This window comes from Rhinoderma darwinii, chromosome 1 (assembly GCF_050947455.1).
Source record: "Rhinoderma darwinii isolate aRhiDar2 chromosome 1, aRhiDar2.hap1, whole genome shotgun sequence".
Lineage (NCBI taxonomy): Eukaryota > Metazoa > Chordata > Amphibia > Anura > Rhinodermatidae > Rhinoderma > Rhinoderma darwinii.
Window position 1 is genome coordinate 187,083,641 of NC_134687.1, and position 21,925 is coordinate 187,105,565.

At 40.7% G+C, this 21,925-nt stretch overlaps 1 protein-coding gene across 1 annotated transcript in view; it reads right to left on the bottom strand.

Annotated features, from left to right (window-relative positions):
* Nucleotides 1-21,925, bottom strand: part of PDLIM5 (PDZ and LIM domain 5) — a 195,230-nt gene that overhangs the window by 38,465 nt on the left and 134,840 nt on the right. Inside the window, exon 8 of the mRNA XM_075860656.1 lies at nt 9,943-10,082. Coding sequence (XP_075716771.1) covers nt 9,943-10,082 — 140 coding nt within the window. The remainder of the gene's footprint in view (nt 1-9,942; nt 10,083-21,925) is intronic.

Below are 21,925 nucleotides of genomic sequence, written 5' to 3' on the forward strand. Positions count from 1 at the left end.
GAATGATTTTAAAGCTATAGATATAGGACATCTTCCATGTCAGATAAAATTTGCAAACTGACCAAACTTAAAAGCCTTTTACATGGAGCGATTATCGTATAAAAAAACAAAACTGTAATAGAGTAAAAGTTTGAAATCATTGGCCAGTGTAAACATGTTAAGCGATCAGAGAGAAATTGCTCGTTTGTCGTAGGTAGAATCTTTTATGATGACCTAAAAATTATCGTTTGTCGGTGATATATCCCCTCTTGTAAGGAGACAAATGCTAGTCATTAGTGGACAATACAGGAAGAAAGGGAAGAAAAACAAAAAATATAAAAAATATAAAAAAAACATACGATCATTACATATAAATGCAGGTCTTTCTAATATTAACGACTTGCTATATCTTTTATCTGCCCTCGTTTTTACAAATATATTTTCACGTGTAAAAGTACCCTTACAGTTGTAAATTTATAGTATACTTTATTAACCTTTCGAGCCCTGTTGTGGAGAATGAGACGCGGACCCTCCAGAATCATAGCCGGAATGTGTGTAAATCTTCACAGATAGTATAATCTCACTCCTAGGAATCCGTATTCACTGTGAGGGCTTCTTGTTTTATGGCACCTACAAAATCTAATAGCTTGCGTGCTGTAAGCACCTTTCACAGTCAGTATGGCTTTCTAGCTGAGAGAGCATACAGTCAGATAGGATTTAAACACATTACTGCTGGCTGCTATGGCAGATTTACAATTGTATGTAAGATCTACCAGCTGGTACTTTTTATCTGAAGTAGCAAAAAAGAATGGCTTGACTGCAGAATTTCCCTATCTTTCCACTTCCACTATCTGAGGGAGGTTGTTTATCTGTCCTTGAAGGAAAGACAACTGTACAGTGCTGCTGAAGCTGCGACACCTTACCGAACTGCACCCATTTGCGCCCTGCTCAAAATGCTGGGATCACTAGCATTATTAAAGAAGTTGTCGAGTTTAGAGAAAACATTTTCATATACCCTATTAAAGCATTTTGAGTAAATCGAGGAGAGTCCACTGTTCAGTATCCTCATTTCTTGACCAGAGTGGAGAGCGGCTCCAAAGAGTGTCTCTCGCTCTGGAGGTCTTGCCCTGTCCTGCATTACACAGTCAATCCAATGGTATGAATGGGCACTGTGTAATGCATCAGTACTCCAATGGCGACATGCAGGGAAATTGAGCACTAAAGCCCCTAGTACACCGGCCGATAATCGGCCCCATACACGGAGCTATGGATGGGGATGAGCGGTCGCTACTCTAATCGGTCGTCCCTATACATTATTATCATGTTGGCAGTGCGTCTCCCTGTTTACACAGAGAAATGTGCTGCCGGCAACGATAATATTTTACTTTTTTAAAACGATACGAACAATAGATGAATAAGCATTTGCTCGTTCATCTGTTGATCGCTGCCCTGTTTACACAGGGCAATTATCGGCAATGAGCGTTCTATGAAGGCTCGTCTGCCCAATAATCGCCCAGTGTAAAAGCCCCTTTACTGTCAACAGATTACATCTGATCGCTGGGGGTCCCAGCAGGGGGAAACTTTTCCAAAGCAGACAACCCCTTTAAGTAGAAGTTTAAAAAAAACAATTGCTTTTTTTCCCCAGAAACATCAACACTTATATCCCAGCCCTTTCACATGAATGTGGCTAAACGGCAGTATCGGACACAATCCACAAGCAAGCGTGGCGCGGATTCTGTAAAAAAAAAAAACAGGCCCTTGTTTCTAAACTAGAGAGCACTGGAGAAATAGGGACACTGATAACTTATGTATTAGATATGTATCAGATAATGTCTTGCCAACACGCTGTATTTGCATAGTAAATCTTAGTGCGTGAATTGATTTAGTATCCTAATCAATGTTTCACTCTGATGTTGTTGATTTCTTTTGCCTTCTTTTGTCAGTAAGGCTCTGTTCACATCCGCGTTGGATGCTCCTTCGCAGATTCAATAATATTTTCTGGCCAAAATAACACAGAATGCAGCACTATTTTATCCAGCAAAATTACGGAAACCAAGATGAATTCCCAAAAAAGCCCATTAAAGTCAATAGGTTCCATTTTTTTTCTTCTTATTCTGTTCCTATGACAGAACAGAATAACGGAAAACCTAGCGCAGATGTGAACAGAGTCGAAATTTTTTATATTCCATTATATATCGGTTGATGAAGACTATGATTATCTTATGTATGTATTACAAGATAACACAATAATATACCTGACTGAAAGGACTACAGTGACCAACACTGACTGTGCAGCTGACAAGTGAATATAAAATGTATTAATCCTCTCAAAAACATATTTTTTATTGGTTGTACGATGTTAAGCAACTAAATGCAGCAAAACTAGTAAACCTCTTAATTATGCGCAAGCATTATCCACATAACATGAATGCTTATTAAAGAGGACCTATCAGCTCTCCTGACGTGTCTGTTTTAGTAGTTGTTTTCGCTATACTATACCAATGCTGAAGCATCTTTTCTTAGAAACTGTGTTTGGGGTGTGTTCCTTCACAGTCTTAGGGCTCGTCCACACGCTGCTGAATTGCCGCAGCAGAGTACAGTAGCAGCAATAATTGATGAGATTTAACAAATCTCATCCACATGCTGTGTAAAATATCCGTGCCGAAATTGACCTGCGGTGCGTATTTTTCAGACCACAGCATGTCAATTCCTGCTACGGAAAGTGTCCAGAATTGCTGCGTTTTTCAGAGGAGATGTCTCCATTTCCTAACATTGGGAAAAACCGAGCAATTTACGCACCATTTTGTGACGCAAAAAACTCAGGAAATGATGCATTTTTGCCGCAGTGGAAAGCCTTTAACTTTCAACTGAATTGCTGCAGAAACTTTCTGCAACAATTCAGTTGTGTGTGGACAAACCCTAAGGCTTGGTTCACACACCCTATTTACGGACGTAATTCGGGCATTTTAACCTCGAATTACGTCCGAAAATACGGCTCCAATGCGCCGGCAAACATCTGCCTATTCATTTTCTGTGCCGACGGTCACGTAAAAAAGACGCTCGCGTCAAAGAAGTGCCGGTCACTTCTTGGGATGTAATTGGAGCAGTTTTCCATTGATTCCATAGAAAAACAGCTCCAAATACGTCCGTAATGGACGCTGCGAAAAACGCCTGCACTTGCCTTTACGTCTGAAATTCCAGAGCTGTTTTCTCCTGAAAACAGCTCCGTAATTTCAGGCGTATCGGACGTGTACGTGTGAACATACCCTAACACTGCCCAATCAGTGCTCACAGTCTTAATGCTCTATTACTTCCGGCCAATTTTGTCTGGTGCAGCGAGCGCCGATCAACGAGACAGCTCGATGATCGGCGCTCGTTTGCTCCTGTCACAAGGAGCTATGTATGGGGATGAGCGGTCGTTACTCCGATTGCTCCTCCGTATGCATTTTAAACATGTCGGCAGCGAGTCTCTCTGAGGGAGATGTGCTGCCGACAACGATATTTGACTTTTTTAAAACGCTCGTTCATCTGCTGATCGTTTTAAAAAGTAAAATATTATCGTTCTATGAGCGATCTTTTGCCCGATAATTGCCCAGTGTAAGGCCCTATTCACACGACCGGGATTCCCGGCCGTGTGATGGACATTTTTTGAACGGCCATCACATGGCCGCAGTAGGAACAATACACCCCAAATGGGGCTATTAACACGTCCCATTTTTTGACGGCCCGGTAGACCAGGCCATCAAAAACCTGGAGCATGCCCTATTTTCGGCGGTTCTCCCAGCCGCACGGCTCCCATAGAAGTCTATGCGGCCGTGTAAAGAACGGCTGTCACTCGGATGTGATCCGAGTGACGGCCGTGCTTTCTGCTACTCGTTCGCTCTCTTCTCCTTCTCACAGTGCGAAGTGCATGTGAGGAGGAGGAGGTTTTTTTGCTCTATGTAGGAGCGGAATCCCTAATCCCCGGCCACAGCATTGCCAAAGCTATTGCCAGGGATTCCGCTCCAGGAGAAGTAACTGTCTTCACTGTCCATATATGGACTGTCACGTCAAGGACTTCTCCTAGAGCGGTCCCCTACTCCTGAAGCGGAATCCCCGACGCAGTGGCCGGTGTTTCCGCTCCAGGAGAAGTACCTGATTTCACTCTCCATTTATGGACACAGTGACTTCTGAAGCAGAATCCCTGGCGCTGTGGCCGGTGATTCCGATCCAGGAAAAGTCCTTGACTTCACTCTCCATATATGGACATTGAAGTCAGACTTCTCCTGGAATGTTCTCCTACAGCGGCACTATCTACAGGAAGATAGGGGGTGCTATGTAAAAGGGGGCTGTGTAGCACTACCTACAGGGGGGCTGTGTGGCACTTCCTAAAGGGGGGCTGTGTGGCATTACCTACATGGGAGCTGTGTGGCATTACCTACAGGGGGGCTGTGTGGCACTACCCACAAAGGGGGCTGTGTGGAACTACCTACAAGGGGCGGCTGTGTGGCACTACCTACCGGGGGCTGTGTGGCACTACCTACAGGCTGTTGCAGAGGGAAATGTATGGCAAAAAATGTACAAATGAAATTCATCCATTTTTAAAATGGACAGGGAAAAAAACGGATGCAAAATGGGTAAAAATCGGCCGTTAAAAATGGAAACACGGCCTTGAACGGAAACGGATTCAAAAAGGCAGAGAAAAAACTGACCAAAACAGCAGATTTTAACGGCCGACACTCGGACCCTGTCGTGTGAATAGAGCCTAAAACCCCCTTTAGACTGTGTAGGGACACGCCACTTTGACAAGGGAAATGGTAATAACCAGCAGTTAATTTATTAATACATTTCTAGGAGGAATAACAGAGGAATGGCACAAAGCAGAGTTCTAGGAAAAGATGCCCCAGAATTGTGATTTAATGGGAAATTCAAGTATTTACTAAAACAGACGTGTCAAAAAGATGACAGGTCTTCTTTAAGTGGTAGCTTGAAAGTTTTTCTTAGCCAAGAGAATGGCTTAACCAGAATCAAACAAACTATCCTTTGATCAAGTGGTTCTTGTTTCATTCCAGCCACACAAATCTATAAGAAAGCTACACCTAGATCCATTATAAGTGAAATTTCAGATTGCCAATTCTAGTTTATATGGTAATACTTTTGTCAATTCAGAAAACAACAAAGAAAGCTCTCTTAGCTTCCAAGATGAAAATGTTCCTAGGTTTCCTTCATGCAAAACCACTTGCTGAGCTTGATGCCAAATGAAGTTATTTTTAACATTAGATTAGATCATTTATACCTAGTAGTAGGTCTTAAAAATATATCAAAGGAGTCAAGTAAGTAATAATAGTAGCACTGCTGTAAAAATGTCCAAAAACATTCATGTGAAACCAATGATGAACCACTAAACATTTTATATGTTAAAGACACATTACAATAACAAAAAATATACAAAAATATATTTGAACCCCTTAAGGACACAGTCTGTTTCGGCCTTAAAGGGAACCTACACTGCCTCACTTTAAATAATTTTTCTAACTTCCTCCGTTATTAACATATCGGTGCCGTTATATTTGGCGCCCGATATGTAAATTTTGCATCGCCATATTCAGAGAGCCAAAACTTCTCCACCAGAGCTGTGGTTATTTTTTTGCGGGACAATCTGTAGTTTTCATTGGTACCAATTTGGGGTACATACGATCTTTTGATCACTTTTTATTTCATTTTTTTGCAAGCAAGGTGACAAAAAAAACAGCAATTCTGATAATGTTTTTTATAATTTTTTTTACGGCGTTCACCATGCACTATAAATGACAATTTTACTTTATTCTGCGGGTCGATACGATTACGGCGATACCATATGTATATAGTTTTTTTATGTTTTGCAGAGTTTGCACAATAAAATCACTTTTGTTTTAAATTATTTATTTTTCGCCATATTCTAAGAGCCATAACTTTTTTATTTTTCCGTAAAAAAAGCTGTGGGGGGGGGGGCTTTTTTCGCGGGATGGTCTGTAGTTTTTAGTGGTATCATTTTGGGGTGCATGCAACTTTTAGATCACTTTTTTTATTCTGTTTTGGGAGGGGTAGCGACTAAAAAACAGCAATTCTGGAATCGTTTTTTTGAATTATTTTTTACGGTGTTCACCGTGCGGGTAAAATAGCGTGATATTTTTTTAGCTCGGGTCATATGTGTACTTTTTTTTTAAAGTTTTCTGTTTTTTCCTATAATAAAAGCCTTATTATGGGAAAAAAGACTGTTATTGTTTTTTTTTTAACGTGAAACTTTTATTGTTTTACTTTTTTACAACATATTTATTAACTTTTTTTTTTGTCTCACCAGGGGACTTCAAGGCACGATCACTATTCTAATACACTGCACTACCTACAAAGTGCAGTGAATTAGAGCTGTCAGCTATTCACTGACAGCAAGCCTATTAGGCTTTGCCTCCCGGCGGGGCCTAACAGGCTTTCGTGCTAGGAGGCCATTGTTAGGCCTCCGGTTGCCATAGCAACCATCAGCATTCCCGTGGGTGCCGATGGTTGCCTTAAGCAACCAACGGGTGAGATCTAACCCCCTAGATGCAGTGATCGCTTTTGATCGCTGCATCTAAGGGGTTAATCGGCCGGATCGAAGGCTAGCTCCGGGCCTGGCCGTTACAGCAGGGTGTCGGCTATAATATACAGTCAACACCCGGCGGTGAGGGCGCTGGCTCAGCTTCTGAGCCAGCTCCATCACATACACGTCCTCAAGGAGCTGTAATTGGTTAGTCTGCGGTGACTGATCAATCACAGCGATCGCTGTCAGGGGACCTCTGTGATTGGTCCCCTGCCATCTTACTGTGCCAATCAACTGTCATAAACAGTTGATGGCACAGTTCTGTCACCTTGTCCTTTGACAGGGTGACAGATGTTAGCCAGGATGCACCGGTACGTCCGAGTGCCTAAAAGCACTACAATACAGGACGTACTGGTGCGGTAAGGGGTTAAAAGTCTAATTTTAAATTTATAATTCACATTTACAACATATCTGGGTGTAACTGCAGGGGGTGCAGGGGCTGCAGTCACCACCCAGGCCCTAGCGACCAATGGCCACTTTGTCACATAGGAGAATAACAGTGTTTATTCTCTGTACTGACATCACTGTTTATTATGCCTACACTGCAACATAAATATGTGCAATCATATCTTTATCACTGTAATTATTACTCCTGTGCTGTGATATCCCTGCGCTCGGACATTACCTACGCACTCTGACATCACTGTGTGTATTATCCACGTATTATGAGGATGTGTTTATTATGCCTGTACTATGACAACACTGTGGTCCTTAGGCTTTAGAAGTGACATCACTATGTTTAGTATCCCAGTGCTGTGACATCACATTGCACATTATGCCCATGCTGTGGCCTCACTGTGCGCAATTTATGTTGTCACATTTGTTATTATCCATGTATGTGACATCACTGTGCTTGCTATTTCTGTTGTCTGACATCACTTTGTTCATTAACCATGTATAATAACACACTGTGTCATCACTGTGACTATTACTAACCCTGGTCTTTACCCATGTGCTGTGACATTACTGTGTTTCTTATACCTATAATGTGACACTGCATTTATTACAATTTCATGGTCACATCACCGTGTTTATTATACTTGTACGATGACTTTACTGTGTTTATATCATTATGTGCATCAACCAGATTCAGAGACATAACTGTAAATATGATTCCCATGCAGTGACATCACTGTGTGCAATTTTCGACCATGTAAGTATATGAGGTTGCTGTTGCATCTGGGACCTGTTTTTTGAGGGGCCAACAGTTCCTGTGCCACATAGGAGAATACCTGTATGATAAACTGTATGTTACATTTGGGGGCTTTGATACCGATTTTGCATTGGGCAACAGGAAGGTAAAGTTACTCCTCTGCTGTTAGCATATATCACTGGTTATCATCAATTTCTAAACATTCATAGTTTTGTAATGAATGCCTCCGCTTTCAGTGACTGTGTAGTATGCCAGTGCTACTTAAAGGCTTTTGGCACTGCGGTTTTTAGGAGTAAGTCAGTTGTACAACACAAAATTGTATGTTGCGGCTTTCAAGTTACAAAATCTCTCACATTGAGTTGCACTAGAATAGAAATGATAGGGAAGAGTTTGTAACAGCGATTGACTTGGTCAAAGTTAGAGTCAAATGCTGCTTGTTAGCGACATAGTGTCTCCCTTGCATTGAGATTCTCAAATTATGCAACTCAATGCATTCCCATGGGTGCAAGTCTTATGCGACATCTAGAATAATGCAAGGTCGTTGTCTAGCCCATGTCATTCTGTGTTAGTACTGCGGTTTCAGGGTAACTATATCTGCGTGAATGTGCATATAAATTTAGTCACTTCCCATTTATTGCTCTATGAAGAAAAACTATTTGTACAGTTTAACATGATCCTGTTCTTTATACCATATCTGTGTCTCACTCTGATCTAGACTGTAATTTGAGGACAATTGACATGAATGTAGTTCCTCCAAAATGAGAGGGGCTCAGAAAGAATTGGCAAGAAAAATGGAATTCTTACTCATTGACTTGAGAGGAGTATTCGGTACTAACCAATGTGAACGATCTGACTCTTTCTGAACCCCAGTACAAAAATCTTATATTAATTACAGAGTTTAAAGGGTTCAGCCACATTGAATTTTCATGTTCTGAACTTCTGACCAACTGGTCTTTTAGACTTCAGCCAAGAAACCCCCCCACCCCACCCTAGTAAAACTTGAATGCATTCCACACATCTAATTAAGTTTTCCTGGGACACATATCCCTTTGTAGCGGAATGATAAGTGGAAGGATGGTGTACAAAAGTTATTGCTATATCTAGTCTTTATTCTTAACTTCCAAGAGAATGCAAAGTTAAAAGAGGCTGCTCTAGAGACAAACATCCAATCGAAAGTTATGCAAATAACACAATATTAAGAAAAGGTAAGTCGTTTATATTAAAAGAGCAGGCAACAGAATTAAGAAAAGACATCAAAGTAAGCTCCAAACTTTCATACATTAAGGAAAGGACATTTTTAATAGGTTGACTCATTTTTAAAGCTAATTTCATCAAAAGGAACTTGTGAGCCGTCAATAGATAACTCAGTTTTGGTGTATTTCAGAGTATTCATTGTATTCTATGGTTCATTAACAATAGTATAATTGACTAAGTTTGGTTTGCATTAATAATACGAAACATATTTGGGCCACAGTTGAGTCTTCATGAACTAATAAAGTAACATGGCACCATCTAGAGGCTAAACTAGATTACTACAACACTATGTAGTAACATTCCGTCTCACAAAATATAATTTGATTTACTTTTATATAATTATTTATTTCCTGTTGCTTATATAGTGCCAACATATTCAACAGCACTGTAAAGAGAATGTTTTCAGTCACATCAGGCCCTGTCCCCAATGGGGTCAACAATCAAACTTCCCTATCTCAGACACAAGGATACTAGGTCCTTCTTCAAGCCAGCGATATCAATATATTTTTGGAGTGTAGGAGGAAATCCATTCAGACACCGGAGACCATACAAGCTCCGTACAGATGTTGTTCTTGGTAGGATTGGAACCCAGGACCCACAGCGCTGCCAAACTTTACCCCAAACACTCATCGATTTATTTGCTTAGCAGTATATTGCAATACTGTAAGTGAAGTGCAGTGGTTCTTAAACCATGCCTTTATGCACGACATTCCCCCTATCCAGAAAGGGTTATAAGGTTTATACCAGTGCACACAGTACAGGAAAATCTTTAGTAAATGTTTTTTTGCAATATCAGTTTAGTGCTGCTAAGCAATTGTTATACAGCTAAGGCATTATGTCATAGTATTCTCAAAAATCAGTGCTCAACCAATGCAAGTGTGAGAAATATTTGTGTTTTTTTTAAAATCTCTGTATTTTATCTAATCTATTATAATCATAACTCATGTGCAGCTTAAATTACCTGGCTGCCAGCCTCCCGACTTGGCTGCAGTTGTTGAACTACTGGGCTTGTACGCAGAAGGAGAAGATTTGTAGGAAGTAGGCATAATCTTTGAAGATGCACCAGCAATCCCAGTGACTGGTGCAGGCTCCAGGGAATCACTGTTGGTAAAAAAAAGAAAAAAAAAAAAAAAAGACAATAAATATCATAAAAGTATTTGAATACATAATACTATGGCTATAACTGAATAGTTCATAGATAAATAAGCAGGATTTTACACAAAAGACTTTTAGTCAGAAAAGTGATGTGACATTCATTGGCTAGGAAAATCTCTCTTGCTCTTGATCAGTGCAATTCACTTTGTTTTTCATCATTATCACCAAAGGTGACCCATAGGAGACAAGGAACAAGGCAAACACACAACGAGTCATCAAGCAAATGTTTCAATTAATACAAAGAACAACTTAAACGCTGTGTACACCTTTGAAATATATATATTTTTAATAAAAAGGTGTATCAGTGTGATTGCTGCAACTTCCTAAATACATTTTATTAAAAATTATTTTTACTTTTTGAGATACAGTTGCTTTGTATACTGTACACAGAGCAGCTGTATCTAGCAAAGAAGCCTGTATCCGTCAGGTCAGCAGGACTGACTGGTTCAGCCTCAGTGGATCCTTCGTGTCAGATTTAGCTGCTATCGAATACATATAAGTTCATAACTTAGATGTGATCGATTACAGGGGGATCCTGCGCTGTCACAGAATCTGTCAGTCCCATGGACTTGACGCATTCAGGTCTTAGCGAACGATACAGCTGCTCTGTTTACAGGATACAAAGCAGCTGTATCTCAAAAAGTCAAAATAATTTTTAATAAAATGTACTTAAGGAAGTTGCACCTATCACACTGATGGACAATTTTATTTAAAAAAACAACCTATGTTAACAGGTGTAAGTAACCGTTGCTATTTTTTAAATGCTATTTCAGCATTCCCACATAATACAGTTGCTATTTACATTGTAAATAATGGAAAAAATATTATAATATAAACTGTAATTTTGTTTTTCAACATTTTTCATATTTAACAGTTTATTTTCAGCAGTCTTTTGCCTTTTTAAACAAGCTGTGAAATTAAGGAACACTATTTACCAAGAAAGAAACCCAAGAATACAATATGCAAAACACTGAAATACTCATTCTGTAGACTTGCCTACAGGGAATATTTACAGAATATCTCTACTGAAGTATGAGACAGTACTACAGAGGAAGACTACTACCCACTGGCGTAGCTATAGGGGTCGCAGCGGTCGCAATTGCGACCGGGCCCCGAAGCCAGGGGGGCCCACGGCCCCCCGCACCACATCAATAAAGAGTTACTATAGTAACTCGGGCCGCGGGCCCCTGTTACTATAGTAACATACTTTACTTACCTTCCTGGTTCCGGATGGCAGCGGAGGTCCTGACGTCAAGCGCTGTGCGCAGCGCATGACGTCACAGCGCTATGCGCCGCGCACAGCATCGGGACGACAGAACTCCAGCCGCGGCCGAAGAGGAAGGTAAGGTCAGCCCTGACTGGCGGGGTCCGACTCCCGGGACCCGCCAATCAGCTGTTTTGAAGGGGCCGCAGCACTCATACGAGAGCTGCTCCCCTTCATTCCTGTCACTTCATTCCGGTCACACTGTGAATCGGTGTCGGCGATTCACAGTGTGAGCGAGTAGTGAAATGAAGGGGAAGCAGCTCTCGTACGAGTGCTGCGGCCCCTTCAAAACAGCTGATTTGCGGGTCCCGGGCGACACATCAGCTATTGATGGCCTTTCCTGAGGATAGGCCATCAATGTTTAGGGACTGCACAACCCCTAAGCCTACGATGTATCAGGCTTAGGGGGCCCATGAGACAGGATCACAGATTGTTTTTTTTTTTTTCCACAAGGTGGGAAGTATTAAACATAAAAACTTAAAAAAATATAATAAAAATAAGTAACTTACTTAAAAAGTTTTTTTTAATTTGCGACACATTCCCTTTAAAGTGATTCTGAGTAACCCTATATGAAGTTTAGCTGTTCTATTAGGATTTTCCTGACATTTTCTTTGTTGCATGTGACAGGAAAAGCCATGGTCCGTAAAGAGCTTACTACACATCAAAGGGATCGGATTGTTGAAAGGCATCAGTCAGGAGAAGGGTACCAAAGAATTTCCAAGGTATTAGATATACCATGGAACACAGTGAAGACGGTCATCAAGAAGTGGATTACATTTGGCACAAATAGTGACATTACCAAGAACTGAATGTCCCTCAAAACTTGATTAAAAGACAAGATGAAAATTGGTCCGGGAGGCTACCAAGAGGCCTCCAGCAACATTAAAGGAACTGCAGGACTTACTGGCAGGTATTGGTTGTGTAGTGCATGTGACAACAATCTCCCATATTCTTCATATGTCTGGGCTGTGGGGTAGGGTGGCAAGACAGAAGCCTTTCCTAACAAACAAAAACATCCAAGCTCGGCTATGTTTTTCAAAGACCTACATCAAGTCTGCCAAAAGCATGTGGGAAAACATGTTATGGTCTGATGAGACCAAGGTTGAACTTTTTGGCCATAATTTCAAAAGGTATGTTTTGTGCAAAGCCAAAACTGCACATCACCAAAAGAACACCATACCCACAGTGAAGCATGATCGAGGCAGCATTATCCTTTGGGGCTGTTTTTCTTCAGCTGGAACTGGGGCTTTAGTCAAGATGGAAGGAAATATGAACAGTTCCAAATATCAGACAATATTGGCACAAAACCTGCAGGCCTCTGCTAAAAAGCTGAAGATGAATTTCACCTTTCTGCACGACAACGACCCAAAGCATACCTCCAAATCAACAAAAGAATGGCTTCACCAGAAGAAGATGATTGTTTTGGAATGGCCCAGCCAGAGCCCAGACCTAAATTCGATTGAAAATCTGTGGGGTGACGTGAAGGGTGCTGTACACAGGAGATGCCCTCGCAATCTGACAGATTTGGAGCGCTTTTGCAAGGAAGAGTGGGCAACAATTGCCAAGTCAAGATGTGCCATGCTGATAGACTTCTACCCAAAAAGACTGAATGCTGTCATAAAGTCAAAGGGCAATTCAACAAGGTATTCGTGTAAGGGTGTGCATATTTATGCAACCACATTATTTTTGTTCTTTATTTTTATTTCTCCACCCTAAAAGATTTCAGTTTGTTTTTCAATACAATTGTACAGATTTTAGGTGACATTAAAGGTGGAAAAAGTTCTGAAATCATTCATCTTGGACTTGTAACAGGACAAAAACCTGGCATTTTAACAGGGGTGTGAAAACTTTTTATATCCACTGCATGTATATATATATATATATATATATATATATATATATATATATATATATATATATATATATATATATATAATATGGTTTGTCTGTGAACATTCTTAGCTTTCCTAAATGCAAGCTCCTTGTTTTTGCTTTATTCATTTCAGCCTTAAAGTTAAACGTACATATATACCTCACCTCATTAATTCTTCACTGCCCATGAAACCAGTGGATCGCCTCCCTAATTTTGAACTTATAGAAGGTTGTTTAATGACAGGTTCTATGAGAAGAGCGTCCAAGAGAGAACGATAGACAAAGGGGTCAGACAATCTGAGAAAGAAGAGAGAATAAGAGTGGAAATATAAAAAAGGAGGATGTTCATACATTAAAAAAAAGGACAAGATAGAGGTCTCAATAGTGACATGCATTAGATGAGAAAAAGAGGTGGATTTATTAAAAAAAAAAAAAAAAACAAGTGTTTTTCAAATTGTATCAGTAGATATAAATACCAAAATATATAACATTTATATTGAAGGTAGTAGTTGTTAATAGAGGTTTTTTTTTTTATAATAGTGACTGTAACAATAATGGTTGTTATGTATCAATGCAATTACAGCAATTATCTGGCATAATTATTGTGAAAAATGGCATTTGGCATGAACGGCATATGTATAAAGGTCCACCACCACCTCTCCTGACAACGTTTTCTTTTTAGAAAGTAGGTGTAACGGTCTTTATACAACTGATGTACTAAATGCTCTTCACACTTTAAAAAGAAGTGGTGAGCAACGGCAGGTGAGGCCTGGCTTCGTTCAGTAGTAGCTGTGCGTTGTGTTAGGGTAAACAGTACTATGACTGGCATACTGCTCGGCCAACACACCAGTCTTCATATTTGACACCACAGTTTAAACAAACCAAACTGTTAGTTCTATTATAAGCATAGCAAGCCTATGTATTAGGCTGAAGGGTCATTATTTGAAAACCAATTGGACCAATACCTTGCCAGTGCGCCCACAACAGCTGACACTGCAGCAACTGCATTTGTTTTGCTTTTTGAATTTTGCACCTTAAGTGCTGTAAGCATTGGAGGAGGACATGGAGCAGACTTTGGAAGTTTGTCCAGAGGATTTTCCATCAAACTTTTTTTTACGCAAGTACTTTTATGAAAGAAAGGAACATAAATAGACATAAAAGAGCAGTTAGAACATGGAGTTAAACAGTAATATGCTCAAAGTTCAACTGTCCTTTATCTGCAAGTGCTTGTCCGTTTAACAGTTCAACATACTTTATACGTCATCACTTACGTTATAGTATGTCGATTATAAATAGAGGGTATTGTTTTGTAAGACTGACTGCATAACTGTAGAACTACACTGTTATAATCTAGAGCAGTGGTCCCCAACCAGTTGGAGGTTGCGAGCCCCCATACAAATATAACAGATGGCGTTGAGCCACACTGAATAGTGAAACTGATAAATCCTATTAAATACATGGCCTAGCGATGCTTTTACCCTTGTGTTACTGCGAGTCATATGGTTTTGATCCTAATAACATGTTCTGGTAATTCTATGACATCTATGGTGCCACTTCTGCACAGAAGTTTCTAGAGCTGCTAGAGCCACATGCAAGGGCCCAAGGGCCACATGTGGCTCGAGTCTCTGGTTGGAGAACACTGATCTAAAGGCAGCTAAAGACTTGTCCCCATGGTTGCCAACTGTCTCTAGACTGACGAACAGTCCGTTAAAACGGGAGACAGTATATGTAATGAAATATAAAAAAGTCTGATTTTTTGGTGATTGTAATTAATATAATTATCATCATTACAGCTAACAGTAAGTATCACTAATGTTTATATAATAATCACTTATTTTAGTATCCTGAGCTATAAACACTTATCACTTCTCTTCATAAATAATTTTTTGTCCTTTAAAAATGTGTCTGTTCGTGTCCACAAAAAATATAAAAAAGGGACGTTGTTTGTCCAGATGGACAACTATGGATGACTAATTCCTTACCCAGCCATGTAGAGCTGATCAGTTACAGCACTCAAGGAGTTACAGGCAACTTTTACATTTTGAAACTTACTTGCATACTCTGCTTTTTTTTTTTTTAAAAAAGCCCTTAATAGCTAGGCTTTCTTCAGTGCAAACCATCACTTCTCCAAAATAATCTTTGTGCTCCAATAAATAAGTAGAAATCATGGAAACCAGATATACAGCAATAAACCGCATAGCGATCAATGACCCTTACATTGAATAAAACATGGCTAAAATGTATCATAGAAATAAGGCTATTGCAGTATATTCCAATGTATAGTTTATAGTCGGTGTGGTCCACAATGACAAGACTTCAGTTTAGTGTTAGAAAAGTTTGAAGATTTATACCTTGCTTGAACCAAAGACATATTTGAGTGAAACGAAGATGCATGTATGACAGAAGTCTGTTCTCCAGAACTGCCCATGCTCACATGCCTAAGCAGAAATTTCAGATATTAAGAAAAGACAGGGTTGGCAAAATGCAATGAAAATACAAACTGTAGTAAGTACATCTAAGAAAAGTAATAAGACCTGGATGAGAGGATTGTGATTACAGGATTATAGACTACCACATTTCTCAAGATAAAAGGTACAGGTCCAGGTAAAGTACCTGCTAAGTGCCTTGGGAGGTGAATAGTCTTTGGATGCAAGTGGCTCTGTAGCATGGACAGACGACAACTGTTGTGGAGCAGGAGGATCACACGTCTGAGTTGAAACAGTGCGCATCGTTCTGTCAATCTCCACTTTCATACCATTTCTTACTGGAATCTCTGAACACGTATTTTCCAGTACAGGATTGGGCACTATCATAGTGGACCTTCAGTTTGCCACACACAAAAAATTAAAACAGGAATTTCAAATCTTGAATATGACAACGCATGTAAGTTCAACTACATTACAGCTTAAACCACACATACGTTTTTGAATGTGGTTTATCGGATTGTGCAGTGTTAGAGGCCAAATAGGTGTACGGTTAAATACAGCCCATACGGTCAAGCTGATCGAAAGAAAGCCTTGCTAATCTTAAAAATAGCTGGCTCTTTCTTTAAATGATAAATCTGGAAAAATAAATTTGTTTAAATGGATTGTGATGCAAAAAATGCCTGCTAACGCTTCGTGGCCACAAATGTTTTTGCACAGAATGAAAAAATGGGGGTACCTTTATTTTAATGTACTGTACATTATTCGACTTATGGGTACTTTGCTTAAAATATTGGGAAGCACTGGTTTAGCGGACCTATTCACTCCATCATTTTTCCTCAAAGTGGGAAAGTGTGTGATGATCAGCTTCTCAACCCGCCGGTGAGCCACAAATTGCCCCTGCAACGACTACTGCAGGGAAAACATAGCATTACATGCTAGTCATTGAAATGAATGGCCCTCCATGCAATATAGGGATGCGCAGGATCTGCCAGAGCAGCTCTCAAATCTGCCACAGGGGAGGGTCTCGATCAAATCCAATTGACTTACAACGAGGTCCATCAGGTTTCTGTTGAGGGTTCTGGTGTTTTTGGCAGCAAGAATAGCGCTGCAGACTACCTTTTTATCGCCACCAGAAATACTGGAATCATGACAGAATGTAAAAAAGGACAATAATGTGAACAGATTAATATAACGCAAATTAATCTGAAATGTCCTCCAAGGTATGTACCTAAAGCATTGTGCTTACACATAAAAATGGATTCCGGTGTGTAGTTTGTGCTTCTCATGCAGAAACATAAAACGATGAAGATGACAATTAAAGTTAATATTTACATTTTATAGGTCATTCGTAGTGTGAACTAAAATACCCGTTTATACATTATTAGTAGAAACTTGACTAGTGTTCAACAGTCTTTGGAAGAATATGCCTTCTTCCTTGCCAGCCTCAAATTAAAGGGGTTTTTACAGTTTTATGTAAATAAGATTAATCACAGCATATGTGAAAAGTTCTCCAATTTTCTAATATACTTTATATTTTACTTCCTCACCATTTTCAAGATATTAGTTTACAATAAGTTTTATATATATACACAGTAAATGAAAACACTCTGCCTGTACAAATTCACAGGCAGCAAAGCTGTGTATAACTAGCCCTGCCCTTAGGTGAGAAGTGGATACAATTGTATACAGTCTATGGCGGCAATACTCCGTGAGCTAAATACATCAGCAGCAGCTACACAAATCTCTCTGGTAGTTTGCTACAATGTATCTGTCTTACAGGGGTTAGCCAGGAAAAAATTATTTTCTATAAAGTGGTTTGCCTTCCCTAAAACCCCCTACCAACCTTCTAACCAGTTTCTGTTTGATCTCCATCGTCACTGTTGGTGTTTCTGTTTGTTTACATCCCTTGCTTCTGGTCCTGGCTGTTTCCGGTCTTGTAACCCACTATACCCATGATCCCTTGCTGCATCTGAGGAGACAGCTTACAGCCCCCCTTCCTCCACAGCAGCTCAGCTATTTGCATACTGCCACGCCCCTCTATGTTCACAGGTCATTCCCTGCTCTAATTACGGGCACCCAGTTCCCTGCACACTGTCAGACACACCCAGTAATAATCACACAGGAATGATGGGGGTAATGTTCAGGGATGATGGGGATAATACACAGGGATGATGTTGATAATACACAGGGATGATGGGGGTAATACAGAGGGATTATGGGGTTATATACACGAATGAAGGCGGTTATATACAGGGATGATGGCAGTTATATACAAGGATGATAGCGGTTATACACAGGGATGAGATAACTGCATAATCCCTGTATATAACCCCCATCATCCCTGTATCTAACCACCATCATCCCTGTGTATTACCCCCATTATCCCTGTATATAACCCCCATCATCCCTGTATACTACCGCCATCATCCCTGTATGTAACCCCCATCATCCCTGTATATAACCCCCACCATCCCTGTGTATTACCCCATCATTCCTTTATCTAACCCCATCATCCCTGTATATAACCACCATTATCCCTGTATATAACACCCATTATCCCTGTATATAACATCCATCATCCCTGTATATAACCCCCTCTTTCCCTGTATGAAACCCCTATCATTCCTGTATATAACCCCATCCCTGTTTTTATATAACCTCCATCATCCCTGTATTTAGGTAACCCCCAAAATCACTGTATATATTGACATAACATTGAGGCATAACATGAAGTGAATGGTGCATGTAAATGGCAGAAGCCGAATCTGAAAAGAGGAGGGGGAGTGGACGATGAGAGACAAGCGGCCAGGCAGTGTGGGAACTCCGAGAGAGGAGGGGGCGTGGACAACGAGATAGGAGGAGGGAACGTGTACTTTGAGAGACGACGCTCCGTGTCTTTGCTCAGCCAGCACTTCCGACTGAGCAGTGGCACGGCGCATCATCAACTACATTTACAGGCAGTGGGACCAGAGGCGGAGCACTAAACAGCTCATGAAACATCCATCCGGCCCACTGCCTGTAAACCTAGTTGATGATGCGCCGTGGCTCTGCTCAGCCGGGAGTGCTGGCTGAGCAAAGACACGGAACGTCAAAGGAAATTAAAAATTTGCTCTGGGTGCAGTCACATGACCGCTAATTAGAACTAAGTAATGTTGCAAGATGTAAACAGACATTATATTAGGAAGTTAATTGTACATGTCGCCTTAAGGGCGGATTTACACGATTGTGTAATACGTCCGTGCAACGTGCGTGCTTTTCACGGGCGTAGTACGGACCTATGCTAGTCTATGGGGCAGTGCAGACTGTCCGTGATTTTTGCGCAGCGTCAGTCCACTGCGTAAAACTCACGACAGGTCCTATATTTCAGCGTTTTTCGCGCATCACGCACCCATTGAAGTCTATGGATGCGTGAAAATCACACGCACCACACGGAAGCACTTCCGTGGGACGCGCGTTATTCGCGCAACAGCAGTAAAAGAATGAATGTAAACAGAAAAGCACCACGTGCTTTTCTGTTTACAAACATCCAAACGGAGTGTCATAATGATGGCGGCTGCGTAAAAAGCACGCATATGAACATGACACACAAAGCTGTTAAGTGCCTTTTGCGCACGCAAAACACTGCGTTTTTTGCGTGCGCAGAACGCACACACTCGTGTAAATCCCCCCTAAGTGAAAATATAAATAAAATGTATTCCTGGCCAACCCCTTTAAGTCTAGACTGCTTAGCTTTGTATTGTGTAGACTGGAAACAAATGAATCCACTACTCAGCTTAGAGCATGAATAGGTATGTACTGGCTTTCAGCCCCTGAATGTGTTCAGAGTTCTCATTCACTGACAGCAAACAAATATCTTCTCTCCCCTCGTGGAAATATCTTGAAAACGGTGATGAATTGAAACGTAAAAATATATTAGAACGTTGTAGAACTCTTCATTATAGAGTGATTAAAAAGGTTGTCCACGACCGGACAACTGATGACATGATCTGTGCGGGACCGATACACAGACCCTGCACCGATCAGCCGCTCCAGCTGCCTCCGGGCACTGGACGTCCATGCCGGAAGCAATTGGCTCTGGTCATGGAATAGCGGCCGAGTTGCAGTGTAATGTCCGTGGTTGCTGACCACAAACTCCTTCCATCCAGTTGGCCGTCCTGCTCCAAAGTGACCACCAGGGTGTGCTCACGAGCTCAGTCCAGACTTAAGAAGCCAAAGTGCACGCATGTTGGTGATTGAGCTAATTGCTGCAGAGCACCCTGGGCTTTAAGAAGGTTCCAGCCCCATCATCCCACGCCTGAGCTTTGTTGTTGTTGTATTCCAAGTCTGTCTTGCAAATGGTCCCCTAGTGTTTCCTGCTCTCAATGTTCCCTGTTCCTCTATCCTGATCTAGTGCTGTGCTTAGCTGTGCTGTATACCACGCCTGTCCTGCTTCTCCAAGTCCGACGTCTACCTGCTGCCTAGTTTCTGCCAAGCCTGCTTTGCTACTGACCGAGCTGCCACTAGTACCCTATATAAACTATAGACTCTGACCTGCGCCCGGTTGGCCAGCTGCCATACCACCAAGGCGGTACGGCCCAGTGGGTCCTTGAACCCTACGTGACATGCAGTACTGCAGCTCTGCCCCATTTAAGTAAATAGGAGCATAGCTGCAGTTCGGGAGCAAGGCCGCTATGCAATGTACGGGGCCAACTGCTTCCGGCTCCGTACTTTGCATACTGTGCAATAACATCCGGAGTAGCTGATTGGTGCGGGTGTCGGACCCGCCCCGATGATATACTGATGACCCATCAGGTGGATAGGTCATCAGTTGTCCGGTAGTGGGCAACTCTAATGTTTATTTATTTATGATTTGCTTTATATATATCTATATCTGCTTTCAACATGGAAAAAGGATTGATAGGACTAAATACAGCAGTATATGTGGATGCTATAATAGATAAGGATAATAACCTGGAGTATTAATGTAAGTACACAGAAGCATTACCATATTCCCTCAGCATATTTTGCTTTGGAAGGCAGTGATTCATCTCAAACAGTGCTCTGTAAATAAGTCAACCAGGGGTGTAACACAGATTAGTGATCTTTGTGTAACTACTCATTCCCCCTATAAGGTAACAACCACGTACAAAAGCCATGAAACCTATTGAAACAGATAGAACTATTACATAGGGAAATGAGCCACATATCAGGAACTGGTATTTTATTTACTATGCCATAATTATTAGTTTTGGGTGAAATCAAGATCTAGTCGCAATGTGGTAAACCCGCAAAAGAAAGGTGTCTAACCTCATGTAGACAGATGCAGTCTTAGATATTGTAGCTACTTGACTAGTAATATTTAAGATTCGAATAGTAGCAGGAGGGAAAGGCGCACATTTTGGCAAGGATTCCAAAGGACTGTCAAACAAAGCCTTTCTGAAGGAAACCACAGAAAGTAGAGAATGAAAAGTAGAAAATACGAAATATAAAATGAAAACATACAACTTAATTTTCAGATAGCACACATAATAATACACCCTATGGACTTCATATGGTACTGTTCCCTAATGCCCTCCTCTTCTGAAAAGACAAAAAAAAATTTCATGAAAATTCATTATTCAACACAAAACATTTTCTAATAATAAAAATGCCAACACTATTAATAATTTATGTGAATATTTACTGCAACTGGTTTTGGTATGTGAATTATATTTACATTTTGCTTGTTCAAAAACCCGATTCAGTACATTAACTAAACTATTTTCCAGTTGGGACTGAATCCAAAAACACAAAAGTTACAATTATTTAAAAGGCATTTCAAACCAAATTCCTGAATTTTCAACAAGAAATATTTTCTGCAACGTATCACTAATCTACAGAATAAAAGCTATAAATACTTTCATTTTATTAAAAAGTTTTCACAGCATTCGACTTTCATAATGTATTATAAAACCATATTACCAAATTGGTTGAAAGCCTTCCACCAAAGTAATATCTTCAGAAAACATTTAAAAGTATAAAAGACACTGCCATAATGGCCAATTTCCTACTCCTACAGGGTACGAGTAAAAAAACTTTTAGGGTATGTGCACACGAGGGCATTACGTCCGTAATTGACGAACGTATTTCGGCCGCAAGTACCGGACCGAACACACTGCAGGGAGCCGGGCTCCTAGCATCATACTTATGTACGACGCTAGGAGTCTCTGCCTCGCTGCAGGACAACTGTCCCGTACTGTAATCATGTT